The 21,602-nt window shown below is 39.9% G+C and overlaps 3 protein-coding genes across 3 annotated transcripts; 1 reads left to right on the top strand and 2 right to left on the bottom strand.

Annotated features, from left to right (window-relative positions):
- Positions 1-556: 556 nt before the first annotated feature.
- On the bottom strand, positions 557-2,422 carry LOC111607934 (sorting nexin-4-like). The gene is made up of 3 exons (XM_023330111.1): positions 2,073-2,422; positions 1,732-1,856; positions 557-1,576 (listed from the first exon to the last, which is right to left on the bottom strand). Exons 1-3 carry the CDS (start codon positions 2,154-2,156, stop codon positions 1,333-1,335), a joined length of 453 nt encoding a protein of 150 aa, XP_023185879.1. The 5' UTR covers positions 2,157-2,422; the 3' UTR covers positions 557-1,332.
- Positions 2,423-4,525: 2,103 nt separating this feature from the next.
- Positions 4,526-17,745, bottom strand: LOC102217980 (patatin-like phospholipase domain-containing protein 2). The gene is made up of 9 exons (XM_005814498.2): positions 17,460-17,745; positions 16,864-17,096; positions 16,616-16,681; positions 9,781-9,990; positions 8,858-8,918; positions 8,563-8,769; positions 8,336-8,468; positions 8,047-8,154; positions 4,526-5,033 (listed from the first exon to the last, which is right to left on the bottom strand). Exons 1-9 carry the CDS (start codon positions 17,644-17,646, stop codon positions 4,811-4,813), a joined length of 1,428 nt encoding a protein of 475 aa, XP_005814555.1. The 5' UTR covers positions 17,647-17,745; the 3' UTR covers positions 4,526-4,810.
- A 2,278-nt stretch (positions 17,746-20,023) lies between these two features.
- Positions 20,024-20,965, top strand: LOC111607935 (sulfotransferase 4A1-like; the record flags this gene model as incomplete). Its single annotated transcript, XM_023330112.1, has 4 exons — positions 20,024-20,207; positions 20,300-20,521; positions 20,718-20,793; positions 20,877-20,965. Coding segments are annotated over exons 2-4 (334 nt in total), but the record flags the coding sequence as incomplete, so codon positions are not given.
- Between the last annotated feature and the right edge of the window lie 637 nt (positions 20,966-21,602).

Raw genomic sequence — 21,602 nt, 5'->3', positions numbered from 1 at the left:
ATCCTGCACTGTGAAGAAAGAATAAAACGATCCAAACGAGTTGACTTTTAATGCTAATTCGATATTTAGAAGTGTGAAGACTGAACAGCTTCATTCAATTCCTTTGCCATCCCTAAAACTACAGGCAGACTACAATTCTAAAACAGAGCAGAAAATCACCATCACTGAGTCGAGGGGAGAGAGCCCAGACTGGAAACGACCAGCTATCACCAGCTAAACAAGGTCTTTTTCCTTTGTTCTGAGGGTGATTCACACAGTTCACAATACAGCATTTTCATCTCTGACACAGAACATGTCTCCTTCCTAGACAGTATAATACCTGGACATTCTGGTTTATGCTTGCATATAATTGTTCAAACAGAAGAATCTGGAAATTGGAATAAAGAATGACTCCTATTTATGTTTTCTATTCACCTGATTTATTGGATGATTGATTTGGGCTTGTCTATGATATCACACAAGGAAGGGAAGCATTTGTGACTTGACCTTAAAATACATTCACAGGTATACCTCCAGTTAACTCTGGTGTTGTGAATTAAACCAATCAAAATCTTATAATTCCATCACATCATCTTCTAGGATTTCCTAAATGGTTTCAGGGAATTATAATCATAAAAGTACGTAAGCTTATGACTTTGAATAAATTACCAAAAACTTCAGTAAATATCTGATTTCATCTATATTTCTACAGAGATCAAGATCAATTCCAGGCAGAGTAAATGAAGAAAAGGTGCATCTATCCATCCATGGATGGATGGATAGATGGATCTATCTTTTAGAGAATGTAATTGGGAAAATATCTGGAAACCAAAATGCGTATATGTTCTATTTCTGTTGTCTATTCTTATTTATACTCATTTAGTACTTAAATTCAAGATTTTGATTAGATTCCAGAATGTACAGAACAGAAGAATCTGTTCTGTACATTCAGCTCTGAAACCCGATGTAAACCATATTTTTAAATAAACGAGAGAACAGAATCAAATCCCTGAGAAGACATGCTGTTCTAGTTTCTTCAGGTACTTTGAGTCACACCATGTTGGACAGAGAATTACTCCACTGAGGGAGGAAATATCCAGCATCACCAGTAAGATGCACTGATGTGTTGAAAAAAAGTCAGCTGAGTCAAAATATTCCAGGGTCAAATGTGAGACCATCTGTCCAACAACTGATGCTTTGTTCACATTAGGACATTCAGAAAGACAATGATACCAAGCACGCCTGAATGGCTGTTTAAGCAGGAAATGTGTTGAAGTGAACAAACAATGCCACAATGCTGCTTTCCCACCAGGGTGATGATTTGGGCAAGTTATGCCTGAATATATAAAATAACTAATAAATGAGAGGTGCATTAATACGTAGACACAGTATTAATGCTGTATTGAAACAACGGATGAGGGACATGGACATTTTCATGAGGAGCCACACTGAACTCACCCTCTTCTCAGGCAGAGGAGGAACCACGATGTATGGATATGTAACTATCAGATAGTTCCTCAGCAGTTCAAACTCACTGTATCGCCTCCACAGAGAGTCAGGCGGTGGATTACGGCCTTCTGCGATTGCATCCATTGGCCTTTAAATTTTGTTCAAGACAAAGAAAAAAAAAAAAAAAACAGAAGTTGAATTCTGCAACATCACAAGAGGAAGTGCAGCTGCATGCATTTTTAAACATCAGGTGTCAAACTACAGGACATCTTCAAACAGCAGCCAGTGGATTGCTGTGCTCACCTTGTCTCAACCAGGTACACAGTGTAGGTCTCCTGCATGCTGACTGCATTCTTACCGCTCCTTTTCTCAGCTTCAGCAACACAGATCTCCATCCTCCGCAGAAGACAGGAGCCTTCTGTCAGCATCTGTCCCAACACAACAACTGGCGTCATGATGGAGATGACAGTTAAAACCTGCTGGCTCATGACGGCCACAGAGCTCCGAAGTAGCTGCGTGAAATGTTTGTGTTCGTCTGCCCAGTTTTCCTTGCATAAGCGAGCCCTGACGTGTTAAAAACCACGACACAAAGCGGCGTCTCTGCTAAACAAAAGGACGATAAGCAAGATGAAGCCGCTGTTTACCGTGTTACTTAGGCTCTCGTCAGATGCTGCTCGGTCCGACTCATCGTTAGAAGCCACCGACTCTCCCTTCACGTCCTCCGCCATCCTTCCTCATCAGACCACGGATCCAGTCAGCTCGCCTCGCAGTGTTGTTGCGCGCGAATACTAGATATTACGACTCGTTAAGGATTATGATAGCAAAGAAAACAGAAAAAAAAATCATTCATTAAAGCACTAGGATATATTTTCCCTGGATTTTTAAAACAAGGCTTAGTTTTGTACTCAGTCAGTAGAGAAGGCGCGTCATACACAGAAACTACAGTTGTCCTGTCCTGAGTTGGCTGTATGTACTCGTTTCATCCCAATAAAATAAAAGCCTCTGTGGCCGTAAAAAATGAGCACCACTGAGTTTTTAACTGTTCCTCACACAAACACTAATCTGTTTTTTTACCGACAATTTTTAGTGTTTCTTTAGTGTTAAGCGTTTCAAAAATGATTAGTTTGGTGTAATATCGTTAAACCACACTAGTTATGCTCCTGTATTTATTTTGAAATCAGATCCGTTTTTACCGTAATGCACTGAAGTCACACAGCACAGAGCACCGTCAAGTAATGACAGTGAGGATCCAAGACGCATGCGCAGCGAGCATCATCCGACTGAGTGGAAGCGACCTAATAATAAATAATAATGCAGAATCAAACTTCTATTTTTAGGACGCTCAAAAACGCTTTACAAGAAAAACACAAATGACATGAAAGAATGTGGATAAAAAGTAAATGTGAGTAAATATTTTCATATATTGGTTTAATAATATAACCATAACTATACAAAACCACAACGTACTCTATCTAATCTGTCATTATGTATTCAACAAAGCTCGCCAACACAAATGATATGATACAGTAAAACTTTATTTTGAATGTTGAAAAACATTTGAAAAGTCATCATAACCACAGAACACACAACATAAAGAAAAAAAAGTTATGTCTGAACAAGCAATATGTCAACATAAGCCATAAATGAATTTTAATTCAGAATTTCTCTCAAAAGTCTGGTTGAAGTTATCTAAGAAAACTTAGATCTCTCCAAATGCATACAAGCCTGAAAATGTGGTGTCCTGGAATGAGGGGAGTAAAACCTTTGGTCATAGCTGTTTCTTTCCTAAAGATTGATTAATAAGATGTCTGACCCTGCTGATTGTCCATCTTGCTCTACTGCTCCTTCATCTCTCCTTCCATCCACCTGTCTGTAAAAGTCACATCATACAACGACATTTAATTTTCCTTTTGGGAATAAAAAATGTTTTTAAATTGAACTGAAGTTACTTGAGATTCCAGTTTCACCATTAAATTCAGTTGATGTAGAATTTGTTGAACTTTAGTCACATCTGAACTGATGTGGAGATGGGAAAGTCAAGCAGCTCTAGAACTGTTTGTGGAACAAATCTTCAGAGAACATCCCAATCAATCAGAGTGGAAGAAAAAAATTATTTGTAATTATTTCAAATAAGCCACGCAATCAATTCAAATTCTTAGAAAGACAGTATTGAAGAGTTTTAATAGGCAGATTAAGTGCAAATAAAGCAATGCAGTTTTAACAAACTGCATTGGTACACTGGTTCATTGTTAGATTGAAAAGGAAAAGCGAAAGAAAACATAATTTATGAAAATGTTTAGCCCCATCCATATTTTAGACCTTAAGACCATTCTCACTCTACTGCAGCATGACTGCTGCATAGACATGTTGCTTTACCAGGCTGATATTACAGATGCAAAATCATAAAGGTAACATTATTTAACTTCATATTATTATGTAATTAAGATCTACTGGAAGCCTATTAATTGTTTGTGTGACTATTGGTACAGTATTATTGTTCTGTTGTAGACTCAGGATGTAATCAAGGACAGAAAGGCCAGGATTCCAGAAACAAAGATGCAATGACTTTACTCATTATTTATAAAACCCAAATTATTACTCATCAGTCATCATCTGATCTGCAGCTCATAACAAAAACACCCTGAACTGATTGAAATTGTGTTTATATTAGCAAGTATTACTGTTGGCTGGATGGAAATTGTTACGGTTGAATTAGATTAAAGCTGAATAAAGTTTAGATAAATAATTCCAATCTTTCTGACCGCACACTTCAGCAGTCACTTTTCAAATTTAAATAAAATAAGCTGTGACAATTTACACATAGAACAGGCAATGTATGGTGAATGGTTTGCATTATTGAGCAAAAACAGTTTTACAATGGAATCTAAGACTGTTTTTTATATTTTAAAGTAAATATAAAAACATTTTATTTATAAGTTCAGATTTTTTTTTGTCTTTTAGAAAATTGGATAAAGTTCGGAAACTGTACCTTTTTCCATACATATTAAAACTTTTAAAAACACTGAAAGCAAACTCCATATTTTCCACATTTTTAAAGACTTCAAACAAATTGATCATCAGTTTTTCAAGGAACTAACTTTCCATCACCTCAAAATTTACATGAAAGACTTCTAAAGGCACTTGCTGAAGACCCCTCACAGTGAAACTCCAATGTGTTGACATAGAGAGAGATCAGTTAATGGACAGAAAAATAAAATCTGAATCGAGATAAATGCTTTAGAATAAATACATATGTGCAAATTTACAGCTAACAGGTAGAGTTACATTCCTCTGCCTTGAAGTACATCTTTGCTCATGAGGCTCACCCCACCTTTCCTCCACCCAGAGGGAGCAGAATGTAGTCCAGTCAAAGTCCAGGTTTTCACGGCCGTTCCGGGCTCTGAGCCTCATCCTGTGAGCCAACAAAGAAGCAGACTTGCTGTGGGGAGGGCTGGGAAGTGAGAGAGGAGGAGGTAGACGATGGGATGTCCCAGTAGTTGCTGTGAAGGTCAAAGGAAGAAAGAGCAGGAACGATGGTCTGTGTGGGACTTTCAGGCTCTGAAGGGAGCGGCGGGACGCTCAAGCACTTCCTCAGGCAGCGCTCACTGTACAAGGCAAACATTCAGAACAACAGATTATAAATGAACAGAGCTGATCTGAAACCATTTAAGAACAGATGGAGCCACTGATTTTTTTTTTTACTGTCTGACATGAAACCAGACTAAATATTTCATTTTTAAATCAGTTAGGGTCATCAAAATAATTTGTATTTTCTAAATTCCAGGATGTGAGACTTTCTGCAAGGTCAACCACTTGTACCTCGCTCCACTGAGAGCTTCAAGTCGGGTCTGGCCTGGTCTAGTTGGGTTTTATAAGCCATTTTATGGTCCAGCATGTTCAGGAGAGCATGTTCCAGGTGAAGCAACTGCCAACAGGTACTTCACCTGTTGGCAGTTGGACTCTCACTGGGTCTCAGTACTAGTACTAATTTCATTTGAAAGTTATTTCACTTGTAATAAGATATTTTTCCTATGTTATACCATACCATACCATACCAACTTTATTTATAAGCACTTTAAAACAACCACAAGCTGATACAAAGTGCTGTACATCAAAAACACAACATAACAATAAAAAAGCATAAAATAAAACTTACAGTTTAAAAACAAAAACATACAATTTAAAACTAGATCCTGCTAGAGTTGAAAGCCAAATAAAATAGATGGGTTTTAAGTCGAGCTTTAAAAGTGGACAGTGAAGGGGCCTCCCTGACCTGCAAAGGCAAGTTGTTCCATAATTTGGGGCCCATGACAGAGAAAGCCCTGTCCCCTCTGAGCTTCCTTCTTGATCTCGGTACCTCCAAAAGCAGCTGATCTGCGGACCTAAGAGACCGATAAGGTATGTATGCGTGAAGAAGCTCAGAGAGGTAAGCCGGGGCAAGATTATGTAGTGATTTAAAAACAAACATAAGAATTTTAAAATGAATCCTAAAATATACAGGCAGCCAGTGAAGTGAGGCCAGGACAGGGGTCACGTGTTCCCTCTTTTGAGTTCCTGTCAGCAGTCGTGCAGCAGCATTCTGTACTAGCTGCAGACGTGAGAGCAGTGACTGACTAACTCCCAGATAAAGTGCGTTACAGTAATCCAATCGAGTTGAATAAAAGCATGGATCACTGTTTCAAAATGCTGCCTGGAAGAAAAGATTTCACTGACGCCAGTCGCCTTAAATGATAAAAGCTGGACTTAACCACGGCTCTGATTTGGCTGTCCAATTTAAAATCACTGTCCACCTTAAAACCAAGATCTGTAATAACAGGTTTAAAATAAACCTCCAAGGGTCCCAGGTCAACAGAGGAGGACTCACAGGAGCCACTGGGTCCAAACACCATCACCTCTGTTTTGTTTTCATAAAAATTTAAAAAGTTCAAGGCCAACCAAGCTTTAATATCACCTAGACATGCCAGGAGATGTTTGATAGAATGTACATCCTTTTGCTTCAGGGGCAAATAAATCTGACAATCATCAGCATAACAATGAAACGAAATCCCATGTTTCCTGAGGGACAGAACCCAGAGGCAGTAAATAAAGAGAGAAAGCAGTGGGCCCAGAATTGAGCCCTGTGGGACGCCATAAGGCATTGAAGCAGCAGATGATTCAGAGTCACCAATCTTGACCGAGATTGTTCTCTCCTTCAGGTACGACCTGAACCATTTAAGAACAGTGCCACCAATACCTACAACGTGGTGTAATCGCGATATAAAATGTCGTGGTCTACTGTATCAAGGCAGCAGTTAGGTCAAGAAAAATCAGAACAACATGGTTACCAGAATCACATGCAAGAAGGATGTCATTAAAAACTCTTATTAAAGCAGATTCTGTGCTATGAAGAGTTTTAAAACCTGACTGGAAAACCTATGGAATGCCATTGTAATCTAAAAACTGTTTCAGCTGACAGTACACAAGTTTTCTAAAACCTTAGAAAGAAAAGGCAGCTTCGAAATAGGCAGATAATTAGCCAGAACAGTTTGATCAAGGCCAGGTTTTTTTAAGCAGTGGTTGCACTACTGCATGTTTAAAACTAGCAGGGATTCATTATAGTGAATTAATCTGCCAGTCCAACTAGTAATATTTACTATGTGTAAACGCTCTCGGCTACGCCACAGCGTCTCCTGGACTTTCATGAATGCTAAAGCTAATTAGCACGGATAAATGGTTTTCATGGTACAATAAGTCGTTCTCCACATTCTGAGCATCATGAACACAAGGTTGATTGACAGCGCTTAGACCCTCCTCCTGACTCTGATTGGTTGTTTCTGAGCGATGCATTTCTTAAGACAGCAATAGTAGCTCAATCCTTCCGCAAATAATTTGTCTCATATTATACTGTCATAACATGGTGACACTATTAACAAATATTTTTGTAAAAGTTACATACTAAAGCTTTAATTGGGAAAAAAAACGATGTATGGAAATAGGAGTGGGCATTTATCATATGATTTATCAATTATTGTGGCAAATTTCTTGTCATGATAAAAATGTGATGATCGTTGTCACAATAAATTCCAATTAATGATGTTTAAAACCCTCCAAAGCTGTTCATATTGTTAGTTTGACCATTTTCTCCACTGTTTGTTCATTGATTATCAATAACAATCAAATCAACTGTGAGCAGCTCAGTGACACACAGTACACTGCTTTCAGTGATTGGTGTGGTAAAGAAGTGTATGTGAAATTAAAAGTTTTTAAGAGTAGGACTTGTGTTTGTGGGTCTGTGATTGCTGTGCCAAGCTGTCACAGCCATACAGTTACCGAAAATAGTAACATTGCAAATTGTTCTTGTTATAATATACTGCTCAAAAAAATAAAGGGAACACTTTAAGTGTTAAACACCTGTTTAAGTGTTCCCTTTATTTTTTTTGAGCAGTGTATTTATCATTATCACAATAGTACCACATATTGTGGTAAAACGTCCATATAGCCCTCTCCTTCAAGGAAACAAATAGACTGGTCAATTGAAATGCATCTTTATCCAAGATTTCCTCGGCTTGGATACTTGGGCCTACTATATGTTCACTAAAGACTTTAAAGTGAAGTAATGGATGGCTTCAGGTGCTTCACCTATTGGCAGCAGCTGCGTTGGTTTTCCAGGCCTGTCTGTACACGTCACCTGCCACCCCAAACAGCCAGCGCACGTCAGCAGGCACCTCTGGGATCCACTCCACAAACCTGCCGCACACACCACATGTTCACATATATCATATTCTATGAAGAAATGCTTAATACCCACAGAACGTTTAGCAGTTTCTGTCACATTACAGCTACTACCCTTTATGCATTTAATTGTCATCTGGAACAGGAAGGAAAATCTAAACTTTTAATAAACACGTTGTGGATCCCTCCAGCTTACCTCTGGGCCACAGAATATGCAGACTGGACCGGAAGTGTGTATGGCATCAGCATGTAGGAAGCAACTCTCAGTGGCAGCATGCCAGACACTCTGGCATAAAGACCCGATTTGTCTTGGCAGGCCTCACAGAACACTGTTAGACATGAGGAGGGGGAATATTCAGCTGCATGCTGAGGCGTCATCTTATCTGTAATGATCAACTTTCAAACTTAGAGTCAACATCCCACCTTTCTTTATGTGGGTGGGCAGAACAATGTGTTCATCCAGCCACCAGTGCTTGTTGTGCAGCAGGCGGAGTCTACGCAGCACCCACTCCTTGGTGCTCTCAGCAGGCTTGGAGCAGCAGCTGCTGGAGCCGGGGCCGGGGCCGAAGCCGGGATCGATTCCGGAGCTGTCTGGCAGGCTGTGGCTGGGGCAATCCAACATCAGCAAGTCTGGCAGCACAAACACACACAGACCACATAGCTCAGGCTAACTGCAGCTCAGACAAGGCTGCAGGCGGCAGAACAACACGGGACTCACTGTTCTCCTGAAGGAAGCGCAAAGCGTCCTTATAGCCGCTCTGACACATGTCAGCCAGGACCTGAGGGAGAGGTAGGCATCAGGTCAAAGGCTTTGCTTCACCTGCCACTGCTATTTCTGACTACCTGCAGGGTCACTGAAGTTTTTCAAAGTCAGACTATAAGAAAGAAGAAAATAAATCTAAATTTGTTCTACAAATATTGTTACATCATTTATTCACTGCATGAGTTTCTTAACAGCTTCTTGTGTTTCACGATTTTTGGTCAACATTGAAATCAGAACCAGATTTATAACTTTGTGAACAAAAACAAGCAATTTGATGTCAGTTCCACTTTTACCGTCATTGAAGACATTTAAAATAGAAAAGGGTATAACAAAAAAAAGATGATATTTCATATAAATATGCACATGTATGTGTTTTCATAGAAAGAAAAGAGTAGGCTGAATTTGTGAAAATATGCATAGTATTACTCTGGAGTCCGACTGTTGAGTCTCACAAACATTCTGGACTGGTGATCCTTTAGAACTAAATGAAAGTCCAAAATGAAAAAAAAAAACGCTATTTGGATTTTTATGAAAACTGATGAACATAATCACTTAACTGTCTTTAAATTGATGTAAAGTTTTGGTTACATTCCTGATCAGCACCACATGCCAACGTCTCCAGCCGTTTGTCCCAAAAAAACCCATCTTTAATAAAATTCACCATGATTTGGAAAAGGACAGGAAGCTAAAATGGCTGCCACTTAAACTGCCCATTTACAAAGTGTCAAGTTAAAAGTAAAAATCTGAATGAGTCAGGTTTGTGTGACCACCAGGGGGCATGAGAGTTAGCATCTTCTGAAGTTGTGGCAAATGAAAAGCAGCATCACCAGGTTCTAAATGGTTTCCTGATGAAGAGCATAGCATTGTGGAGTTTCTACCTTGGGTTCTGGGGGAAACAGAGCTCTGCTGAGGCGGTACAGGTTCCCCATGTTCATCTGGATGCTGGTGTTGGTGAAGCGGAGCTCATGGAAGCTGGTGGAGTTATCCCGAGGGCAGATGTCGCTTTCACCAGAGAATGGCGAGATGGTGATGGTGTTCTTCAGCTCTGACTGAGGCAGGTTATCACTGATTCCACCGTCCACATACCGCTGCACACACCCACATGCACACACACACACGCAAACAAACAAACAGGGAGATGTTCAGCAAATAGGTGAATTTTCTGTCAATAATTCACAATTCCACATAAGTCGCATTTTGCAGAAAAAAGAACACTTAACTATAGGGGACTTCCACTGAATTACAGTTAGTACCATCATTAATCTTTCTTAGAAAGTTACAAAAGGATATCTAACTATTTTCTGCTAAAAGTTACAAAGAGTGATTTGTTTCTTACTGGAGTTTTTTAACCACCATCAGCCTCCTGACTATAGTTCAGTTCCCAGTGGAATATGACTTCTGTACCCACAAAGAGCTCTTTCAATTTTAGATTTGTAATATTAATGTTATTTTTCATGCATAATAGTCAAAAATAGCAGTGGCAGGTGAATTGTTATGTTAATGTTATTAATGTCACCAGCAGTTAATAATACAAACTGTTTGCCGAGGAACCTCGGCAGCCGGAGGTTCCAACAGGTTTTCCAGACCTCCATCAGTCCAGCACAAATTTACTGTCCTCTGCCATGACTTCTCCGTGAACTATGGAGCAACAGTTCTTACATCAACGTTCTTCACAGAAAGCACTTTAAACTGTGTAGCCACGCTCAGGGAAGGAGATGGGTTTGACTGATCTACTGTATCTTCAGAGAACAACATCTTGCTTCCATTCTGTGGAACATGTCAGGAGAAAAGAAGGGTTCCATGACCCTGAGCTCTCAGAGGAGGACTGCTCTGGTTGTAAACTTCCACTTAGTCAGAGAAGAACAGGTTTGTTTCACAGAGTGCCAGCTACAGAAAGTAGGGCAGAACAGGAATGCAGATCACAGTGAGCACTAGGCACACACACACATCCCCACACACTCTGACTTAATAGTGGCGTAACGCTGGATTTACGCTGGAGCCAGCAGACCTACTTTCTAATAATTCCAGGATCTTGACCATTTATCCAAAGGACATAGATGATATTTTAGTACGACTGGGTTCTGGGTACTAGTGCAGTAAACCAAAGGACAGTTCAGTCTGTGACACTGAAAAGAAATCCAGAGGAACAAAGTCAAAATAACAAAATAAACTCAGCTAGAAGAGTTTTCAGGCAATGTGAGTTACGTTTCAGATTTTGTACTAGGTTTTGTATAAATATTAATGTTTCTTTGAATGTTTTTACAAGCATTCAAAGAAAATGTATCACTATATAAGCATTTCTTATCAGTGGGTATCAATAATTATTGATTAGTTTTTGTTTTATATATCTGAAATCCTACCAGACTGTGGTGTGATCTTTCCTGTTTTATCCAGTTTTCTCTCCACATTGTTGTTCTTTTTTAAGCAGTTCAGAGGCACAGCCAAACCTGACACTGCTGCTGTGCAAGTTACCGTATTTTCCACACTATAAGGCGCACCTAAAAACCTTCAATTTTCTCAAAAGCCGAGAGTGCACCCTATAATCCGGTGCGCCTTATTGAGCCACAACAGGTCTCAAAACTACGGTAAGCAGCTGCCGACTTCATTTTCCCCCGTAGAAGAAGAAGCGCGCGGTGCATGCTGGGTTTTGTGTAAAGACCCCAAAATGGCTCCTATTAAGAGACACGCTTACGACGCAGAGTTTAAGCTCAAGGCGATCAGTCACGCAGTAGAACACGGGAATAGAGCAGCAGCGAGAGAATTTAACATGAACAAATCAATGGTGCGGAGGTGGATATATATTGTGATTGCACTAATGTTTGATTTACTGTAACAGTATCGGACTGTTTTTTACGTGTTTATTGAATCAAGAAAAAGTTCCCCTCCACTATATGTTATACCTTGGTGTTGTTAAAAGATAAACTGTGTCACGAAAATACCACGTCACTTACTTTAACTCGGGGAAAATAATAAAACAGCTGTTTATTCATTTTGGGAATGAACGGAGTTTTCAGAACGCTGGTTTGTAATCTATTAATAAAGTTTGACTGACCTATCTGACTATTTTGTTAACATTCCCTTTAGTGCAGTTCCATTTAATAGATGCATAACGTAACCCCAGCCTCTACTGTAGCATCTATTCTGTGCGCCTTATAATGCGGTGCGCCTTATATATGAAAAAAAGTTTTAAAATAGGAAAATCGAAGGTGCGCCTTATAATGTGGTGCGCCTTATAGTGCGGAAAATACGGTACTCAACAGGTTGTTGCTAGGTAAATCAAAGAGTATGTGAGTTAGTAGATGTCACCAACCTTGCTTAGTTGGTCATGAGAGGTTGAGCAGCTAAACCTTTTCCTCTGCCTAAAACCCCAGAATGCTGTGTAATTCTGGATGGATAGGAATTCAGTGAAATTATTGAGTATTCCATCAGAAGTATTATCTATATACACTGCTCAAAAAAATAAAGGGAACACTCAAATAACACATCCTAGATCTGAATGAAAGAAATATTCTCATTGAATACTTTGTTCTGTACAAAATTCCATTTGCACAACAGCAGGTGAAATTGATTGTCAATCAGTGTTGCTTCCTAAGTGGACAGTTTGATTTCACAGAAGTTTGATTTACTTGGAGTTATATTGTGTTGTTTAAGTGTTCCCTTTATTTTTTTGAGCAGTATATTTATATCTTGCTGAAAAGTTACTTTTTAGTTAGTTTTGTCCTATTTCAAGTTTATTACAATATTTGCAGAAGAAACTAGACCACAAAAACTTGGTAAGATTTTATGTTTTGCAGTGGGATAAATCCTGCAGCCATGTCTCAGTAAAATACAGAATAATGTTTGCCTGACTTGGTAAGATTTAGCTGGGTTCTCTGTAGGACTTTGAATACATAGTTCTCATGTGACATCACACATCCATGAACTTTGTAACTGACTGCCATCTTGGCAGGTAGTTACTATGACAACAATAAACAAGCCACAATCTTAGAACTAGCTTTCACCTCATTCCTAACTTATAAACTATCGAAGTACATTATAACTATTACTTGATCACAATTTTTAAGTACCCTACCCACTTCTGTGTAATAATAAGACAAATATCAGTGATATTTACTGTAGTACTGCCAAACTAGCAAAATTAGTAAGTAGTGAAGTGAACTGTGTCATAGTTCTAGTATGTCATAGTAGGAGATCAGAGGCAGCTCGTCCACATTGTCTGACATGTTTTCCTTCTCCGTCTCATATGTGTCAGTGACTTTGTTCATGCATCTTTCTCGCACAGTGGCCAAGATTGTCCACATATTTTCTTTAAACTGGTCTGGAAGCCATGGGTCTGCTATGCATGTGCTTGACTACTAAGACGGTGCAGATCATTCTGATTCAGATTTGTGGGAACTATATATTGATATTGATCATGTATTTATCACGATATATATTGTTATGGATTTTTTATTGTCCAGCCCTAAATGAAAGTGTGAAAAGCTTCCTGGTAAAACAGGACCTGAACCTGAAAAGGGATTTTTTCTCTATAGCAGCTCCAGCCATACAGTCCCTGGAAAAACTATTTCAAAAAGGCCCACCTTTGTCTCACCAGTCCACAGAATATTTGCACGAGAATCCTGGGAATTATCAAGTTTTTGGCCCTTTGGTCAGAAAGCGCCAAAACAGCCCTTTTCAAAACAGAGGCCTCCCATGGCCTATATGGAGCAGTATATGGCCTATATGGCCAAAACCAGTGCTGACCCAACAGAAGCACTGAAGCAACAGAAGGTCCAGCACTGTTTCCTGTGTTTCCAAGTGTACTCCTGGTTCTCAGTGTGGTTCTCTGCAGTCCCAAAGCCTTTGACATGGCTTAATAAATCTGTCCAGACTGATAATGTTAATGACACTGGTTCTCATCTGTTCTTGAATTTCTTTCATAATGTGCAGATGTTTGAGATCTTTTAGCCAACTTCAGTCAGTCAGCTTCTATTAAGGGCTTCTTAATTTGATGCATAAAGAACTCTTTTGATGCGTTGCAAGTCAAGGCTGGGGGGCTCCCAGAATGCACCGGGAGTATTCTCCAGTATATTTACTGACGCTGGATCCTCACCAATGGCAATATGAAGCCTGTGTCCAAAACACACTTCTTTCTGTAACTAATGTGCAATGACAACATTGGCAACGATTTGTGAAGAAATAATAAAGCATGCAAGTTTCTCATAGTGACCTCTCCTGTGTATCCATGTCTATGTCCTATTTCACTATCTGCAGTTCTTATTATTCAAAACAAACACATCCATTCACAGAAAAGATAAAGGCCAGTAAACATCACTGTGGACAGGACACAGTGCACTGAACCTATAGATAACACGGAGGAGACTTCCTGTCCATAAACTCCAACCATTTTGTCACAAATAATCGATCCTGTGGCGTTGTGAATGTGATATTCAGGAAGCAGAATAAGGGAAGAGAAGACAAGGTTCCATACATGTCTGAGACACAAATGTGATTTCAGCTTCTATCTTTATCAATAATCACAGTCAACATAACATCTCAGTAAAGTGAGCCATCCTTATGTTTATCATGTATACAACATCTCACAGTAGTTGCTTCAGTGATCTCAGGTTTATCTGGATTCTTCCTAAAAGCTGGACTGTGGCATGCAAAGCCTTTTTATTTGTTATTTTACTCTCCCTCACTTTCAACATGGAATGGCGCTAAAGCTGCTTTTACTGCTCACTTTTTATCACTTTTATAAAAGGGTTTTTAGTACTACATTCAGGTTAAACTTCAGTATTTTATTAAAATATCCTTATGCAGTTTTTATCTTTACCGGTGATCAGTTTTCCACAACACCTGTCTGTTTTTCACTCTTTATTTAGGCTTTTTAAAGTGAGTAAACATTTTCCCCAATACACACAAAAGTGAAAAACTTTCAAAAAAGAAGAATGACCAGAAGCAAAGAGCAGGCCAGAAGTACCAAATGAACTTAGAGAGCAGAGGCCCTGTCCAGAAATATTCTGACTTAAATTCCCAGGGAAATGTAACTTTCTCCATTAGAGTGGGTCTGTTCATTGATTTTGTTTTGGGGAATCAGTTTTTAGTGAATTCCTGGTTACAACCTTCTGCTTTTTATCAAGATAGTGATTATCTGGTGTTATCACCAGTTGACATAACTTCTTCTGCCACTTTTACATGTGCTTTTCTGATACCAGACTCCTTAAATTATTTGGTGTCAGAACTCTTCTAACCAAGTAGATTCATGTACTCTAAGACAGCAGTACCCTCAGACAGTCATCACCCCCTCAACTCCCCCCGGTGATACTGTGTCCCCTCTGGCCATTACTTATCCACATATTGATCTCTGTATGGTAAACAGTTTGCTAAAAATCCTTTGCTTGTTTGTGTGTTAAAGTGAAACTTCTAGAAGATGGAACTGTACTTTGCAACATTATTATGCATGAATTTATCTGGTGGATTATCATCTACTTCCAGTGCAGAGAACTTAACTTTACAGCTTTATCACTGAGTTGAGGATCCAATCTAACCTGGAAGACTTTGTTTGAACTGAATGACTCTGGAAGTCAATGTAACCAGTGACAGAAGCTCAGTCAGAATGATGGTTGGATCCAAAACCAGAGGTCAAAACAGCTGTTGAATAGCTATATGTTTTATTACAGATAACATGCAATTCAGAACTCTAGATGATTTTACCTGAAGAAAAATTTAATGATTCTGTTTCAAAGTTAACCAGATTTATGTTTTTTCAAGATTTCATTAAATAAAAAACAAAGTGTGACTTAAATTTATGATAAATCAAACATTGCTTTCATTAGACCTGATATAGTTTAAAATGTATCATTATAATTATTGTTTTTCCCCGTTTAGTGAAACGGGTACTAATGATCATAAGTAGGGGTGCAACTTACAATTATCTTAGTAATCAATTATTCTGACAATTAAACATTTAATCGAATACAAAAATGGCACATTCTTCAGATTTTTCATTTAACCACTTCAGCATTTTTTGTGCAATATTAGAAATACATTAAAAGATGCAATTAAACAAATAATCCCCCTTTAAATAAGAAAATAAACATTTTACTGTCTTAAAAGCAATAACAGAATTATTTTAGTGACCGCTTGATCATTTGTAGCAAAAAAAAAAATCCTTCTAACGTCAACATGTGAAAACATTTCTGCTTAATGTCACATCAATACAGTGTAGGCAGTGGCGGTCTCTGAGCGACATGGGTAGCCGCCCAGGGTGGTGTTTCGTGAGGGGTGGCATGAATGGCCCATGAACACAGGGGCTGGGGTGGAAGGTGGTTTGCCCAGGGCACCAAACAGGCTAGGATCACCTCTGACTGTAGCGCTGATCTGGTGACTATTTTATTGATTAATCAACACAAAAGGTACTTGATATGATTTTTTTTTTTTTAAGAATCTGAACCAGGAGATGCCAAAACTGCCATGCGAGGAGTTCAGGGTAGAACAGCTTTACAGACAAATGTTTTTTTTTTTAAATCATAAATGCAACATGTATATATTTTTGTACAGTTTTGGCTTCATTATTGCTCTGAGTGTGTTATTCTTTCAACAAATGCCATTTTTTTGAGTCTGTATACTCCAGTTAACAATTAATCAATTACTAAGTAAGTTATTTGATGATTAAATAATCGATTAATCTGATTAATCATTAACCCTCAGCTCTAGTAACATTACACCTACCACTCCTCTGAAGGATGGAGGAATCAGTCCACAGTAGATGGGGATGAAACAGCTGCAGACCAGAGCCTGATGACAGAACACAGGGTTAACACTGGTCCAGTCAGAGCACTGGGACACTTCTAGTGCAAACACACACACACACACACACACACACACACACACACGCACACACACGCACACACACGCACACACACACACACACACACACACACACACACACACACACACACACACAAACACACACACACCTGGATGAGCTCCTCTTTGGAACCGAACTCTGACACCAGCACGTTCTCTCCGTCTGATACTCTGGTCAGGGAGACACAGAGCCTGCCAGAGGCCAGGATGTGAGCATCAGAGGGCAGGTCCCGGTTCAGGCCGGACCTCAGAACTTTCACCAGGTTGAAGGTTGGGTGGAGTGGACCCAGGTTTCTCTTCCTAGCTTCCTTTGCCACCTCAATGACGTCCTCACAGCATTTTGCTGGGACAGACACAACAGCAGCACACGATCAGTACTTTGTGGCCCACGTGAACCGTTTCTCATGACAGAGGTCAGAGCAGCCTCTTTATCACTCAGCGTGCAGAGGTCGGTAGAGACCGACACTTGTTTGTTGATCGCTTCCTACAATTATGCTTATTCATGAGAATGGGAGTTAGATTGGCTTTGACTCATGCAGAGGGAAGTTAACTTTTCAACAATACGCTCCAAATCACATTTCCTGTCTTCTGCAGCATTCATATAATAAACTGTTCAACACTGAACCAGCTTAACCGGCCTCACATATCAACAATAAGCAACAAATACATGACTTTATTATATTCTATGAATCAATATTTTTCTTACCTATGCATGCTTGGCTTGCGAGAACTGAGGCGGTGAGCGCCCCGGCAGAGGCCCCGTACAGCCGGGTGGCTCCTTTCACAAGGTACGGGGCTTTCTCCAGCAGGCAGCTGGCCACTCCGATGTGGTAGATCCCCAAGAAGCCGCACCCGGCAAAGGACAGGTTCCAGCCGGCCTTCAGGTCGAACATGGCGGGACATGCCCCGGCTGGGGAACCCTGAGCTGGGACGGGACACAAAGTTGGGGAAGCTGTCTGTGGCGCTGGCCGAGAGGAAGCAGCTGCGAAAACAGCCAGCTTATAAACAGCTTTGGATGCCTTCACGGACCGTCTGAATTATTACTAACTGGTATTGTGAGTATGTTTTCATTTTGCACAAGCAATGCATTATACGCAAGCTTCTTCAGAGTTCTTTAATTACCTAATATAGTTTCTTCTCCTTTTTCGTGATGTTTTCATGCTGAAGCTGGATGCAGATGAGATTTTCAAGCTGGAGTAAATACCTCATACCCTGCAAGCGCTGTACTCTGCATTGAATAGATTTCTGACTATAATGATCCAGACTTTAAACTCAGAATTATAAAATTATAAGGAAAAAACAATTCTTTTTCTATTGGCTCCAACACTCTTCCGTAAAACTGTAAGCTTAACTCCTGAAATAAATCAGGTTTCTTTGAACGTAAAGTGAACTACGATGCAATAAGCGCAAAAATCACTTCGTTGTTACAGTTATGACCCTTATTGTCTGCATATGGTTTTGTGTTTTGGAGCTTATAGAAGACGCCTAAAATATCTTTTAACTCCTGGTTGTTATTTTTTATTATTACCAATATTTGTTCTGGAATCCGAAAGTCGTACTGAAATGAAACGCACCACTATGGTTTCTGTCAGCATACGTCAGATGACGGTTTGCTCTATTAGAAGCGGATCCAGTCTCTCGCCGTCCTTTTACTCTTGGCTTTAGTCGTACAGGTCACGTGTCTCGGAACGTTTCAAGAACCTTTAACATGTCAGAAGACGCTGAGTTTAGCAGCTCTTCACTTAACTCGCCAGCAGCAGCGAGGACCAAATTGTTTCTGGTTGAAATTCAGTTAGTCATGAGTCCTGTCTTTCAACTCACAACAAGCTGTGATACTGAGCAGGTTTGGGTTTGCAATCTGAATGTGTTCTTTGTCAAGAGACGAATTGGATAGAATTTTTCTGTTTGATTAATGCTTATAGTTTCTAACTGAATTGAACGGAACATGGGGTAAGGTTAAAGAATGTCTCTGAGGCAGACCGCTATTTAAGTGCTACCGGAATTTTACAGCTTTTTATGACGGAAAATAAGCTGAAGATTTGGTAACATATAGTGGCTTTACTCACCCGTTAAAATGCCTGATTTTTATGATTTCAAAATCACACCATAGTATTTGTTGACTTATTTTCAACAAATACCATCCTGTATAGTTCAAGAAAACAAATTTATAGGAGGAAAAACTACATATAAAATAATAGAAATTGCCATAACCTTGTTGAATTAGGTTGCATGGTGGTGCAGCACTGTTGCCTCGCAGCAATAAGGTCATGGGATTGAATCCTAGATGTCCGGGTCTTTCTGCATATTCTCCCTGTGGGTTCTCTCCAGGTACTCCAGCTGTCTCCCACAGTCCAAAAATTGGTCTCTCTAAATTGTCTTTCAGTGTGTGTGTGTGTGTGTGTGTGTGTGTGTGTGTGTGTGCGTGTGTGTGTGTGTGTGTGTGTGTGTGTGTGTGTGTGTGTGTGTATTCCACATGTATACACACCCTTAAAATAATACTTTATGATTCCGTTTCAGCATTCATTCTACCTAACTTCACATCAGCCAGCAGAAAGTAAACATGATGAACCTGATGGAGCTTTGCTCTCCTTGAAGGATCCCTAACATTTGCTGGTCTGCATTCTTTAGGCAACAACAAGGAGAAAGGTCACAAAGGATCAAAATTATCTCACAGTACAAGTGTATCAGTCAGAAGAAGGCTACAAAAAATGCCCCAGAACTACACCGGGACACAAAGATAACAGTCAATAATAACAGAAGAAACTGATGGAAAATGAGTGCACTAGACAGCTGCTGGAAATGACTGATTTTGTTCATGTGGAAACTTCCTGCCAGAGTCCCCATCCTTCTGGACCAACACATAGGACTGGGAGACAGAATTTGTTGTTGTAAAGAAACTAGAAGGAATACATTTTGTGTCAATGGAACCAAACTTGTTGTTTCAGTACATACTTCAGCAGTACCTTTGATACAAAACAATAAAAGAACACTGAGGTTTTTAATAATATATAGAAAAGCTTCAAATACCACTTTATTTTTACCACACAGTACATTAAAATCCTAAGACAATATTTTTGTGCCACAGAGTTTTCAGGGATACATTCAAATAATAATAATAAAAAGACTTCCAGAGAGAAAGGTTTGGTGTGGCCTAACCAAAGTCCAGAACCAAATCTAACACATATGTTGTGGGTCGCCTGAAGAGGTCTGTGGATCAGAGATGTTTCACAATCTGAAATCTACGAGGAGAAAAGCTGGCCTCATCAGGAGTGTGCAGACTTACAGGTGATCCAACTTTAGCTGTGTCCTTATCCGTTTAGTAAGAAGCCGTGCGCGCGCACGTCCTGACTCCTCGAGCGTGGTCCTGATGCTAGTTCTCGGGGACGCGCGTTACGTCACCACTCGCTGCGTGGGTCACCTCGCTGCCCGCATCCAGCGACAGGCTCTGCATCCTGTAAGGCCCGTCCTGCCACCACCATCATCATTATCATCATCATCCTCATCTTCAACACAGCGGCTCATCCTCCCTTTTTCTAACTGAAACAGTTCGCGTGGGCGAGCGCGTGCTGTCCACCTTGCGCTGGCGGAGAGTTGCAAGAATGGCCGAGAGCGAGGCAGACACGCCGAGCACACCGATCGAGTTTGAGAGTAAATACTTCGAGTTTGATGGAGTGCGGCTGCCGCCCTTCTGCAGAGGGAAGATGGAGGACATCTCCAACTTCTCCCTGAGAAGTAGCGACATATGGATTGTTACCTACCCGAAATCAGGTAAACAAACCTCCTGCACGGTGGTTGTTGCTGCTTTAACTTATTGTTGGGCTGGCTCTGCAACTTCATTTATGTAATGTTGTCAAAGCTTAAAAATAACAGTGCACATAAATGGTTGTAATGTCGTTTTGTCAAAACTATGATTTGCAATGCAAGTTGTAAATTTGCTCTTATCTGTTTTTATCCACATGTGCAGCCGAAATGGGTTTTAGAGTCCACTCACAGCATTTTACAGTCTGCAGGTTGTTTCATAATCACCTGCCAGCAAGTGAGTGAGTCACATCACATAAACGGATTAAACTCTGGTTGCAATGCATTACAGCCCACATCGTCTCCTGTGGTCTGTGTCATCCAGTTCAGCCACAGACACAGCTGAGCTGGTCGGTGTTTACATGTCAAGCTGTGCAGGGTGTGGGCTGCAGAGCAGACAGCCACAGAGGAACGGTAGGTGTGTGGTGAACAGAATAAGAGAGGTGAATGATTTCCTTGATAAACTGACTGGTCAGAGCACAGGGTGTCAGAGATTCTTAGAAACACTGGGACAATTTAAGGAAAAATCAGCTGGAGTCTCACCAAATACTAAAAATATGTCATCATTCTGTCCTCTGTAGGATAATGATCCAAAACATAAAGCCTAACCAAGCCTGCCCTATGCATGGACTTACCTCTCATTACAGGCCAGCACTCTAACCCCAATTTATAAATATTTAATGTTTTCTGTCAATCATCTGATATTTTCATTTATGGCTGCTGAAATTAAATGTGACATGCGTGACTAACATGCATTGATGATTTTGGGGTGTGTACAGATTAAGGAAACTTAGAAAATGATGGGAAAGAAATTGGAAAGTGTCAGTCATTAAAGAAAAGTGGTTTGTGAGTAGGAGTTTAGTGATAAAAAGTCACTCCAAACTTAAGCTGTCTGAATTCTTCAAATTGACTAATATAGAAGTTGTACTCTTCATCTCAGGCCAAAGCTCAGCCATCTGAGGAAGGACTGCACAAGAAAAGCAAATAAATGAAGTAAACCCAAAGCAAAATAGATCTAAACAGAGAAAAAAACTATAGTAGAAAACATTTG

Source organism: Xiphophorus maculatus, unplaced genomic scaffold (genome assembly GCF_002775205.1).
Source record: "Xiphophorus maculatus strain JP 163 A unplaced genomic scaffold, X_maculatus-5.0-male Unplaced_Scaffold_BN000195F, whole genome shotgun sequence".
Classification (NCBI taxonomy): Eukaryota; Metazoa; Chordata; class Actinopteri; order Cyprinodontiformes; family Poeciliidae; genus Xiphophorus; species Xiphophorus maculatus.
Note: the sequence above shows the minus strand (reverse complement) of the source record. Positions and strands in the feature narration are given on the sequence as shown.

Excerpts from the sequence above, each read along its gene's own strand:
- LOC111607934 (XM_023330111.1), bottom strand. The coding sequence starts at position 2,156 with ATGGCGGAGGACGTGAAGGGAGAGTCGGTGGCTTCTAACGATGAGTCG. Across the intron at positions 1,857-2,072 it reads ACGAGAGCCTAAGTAACACG|ATGCTGACAGAAGGCTCCTG; the intron begins GTAAACAGCGGC and ends GTGTTGGGACAG. Across the intron at positions 1,577-1,731 it reads GTGTACCTGGTTGAGACAAG|GCCAATGGATGCAATCGCAG; the intron begins GTGAGCACAGCA and ends CAAAATTTAAAG.
- LOC102217980 (XM_005814498.2), bottom strand. The coding sequence starts at position 17,646 with ATGTTCGACCTGAAGGCCGGCTGGAACCTGTCCTTTGCCGGGTGCGGC. Across the intron at positions 8,919-9,780 it reads TGTTTCCCCCAGAACCCAAG|GTCCTGGCTGACATGTGTCA; the intron begins GTAGAAACTCCA and ends CCTCTCCCTCAG. Across the intron at positions 8,469-8,562 it reads GCCCACCCACATAAAGAAAG|TGTTCTGTGAGGCCTGCCAA; the intron begins GTGGGATGTTGA and ends CATGTCTAACAG.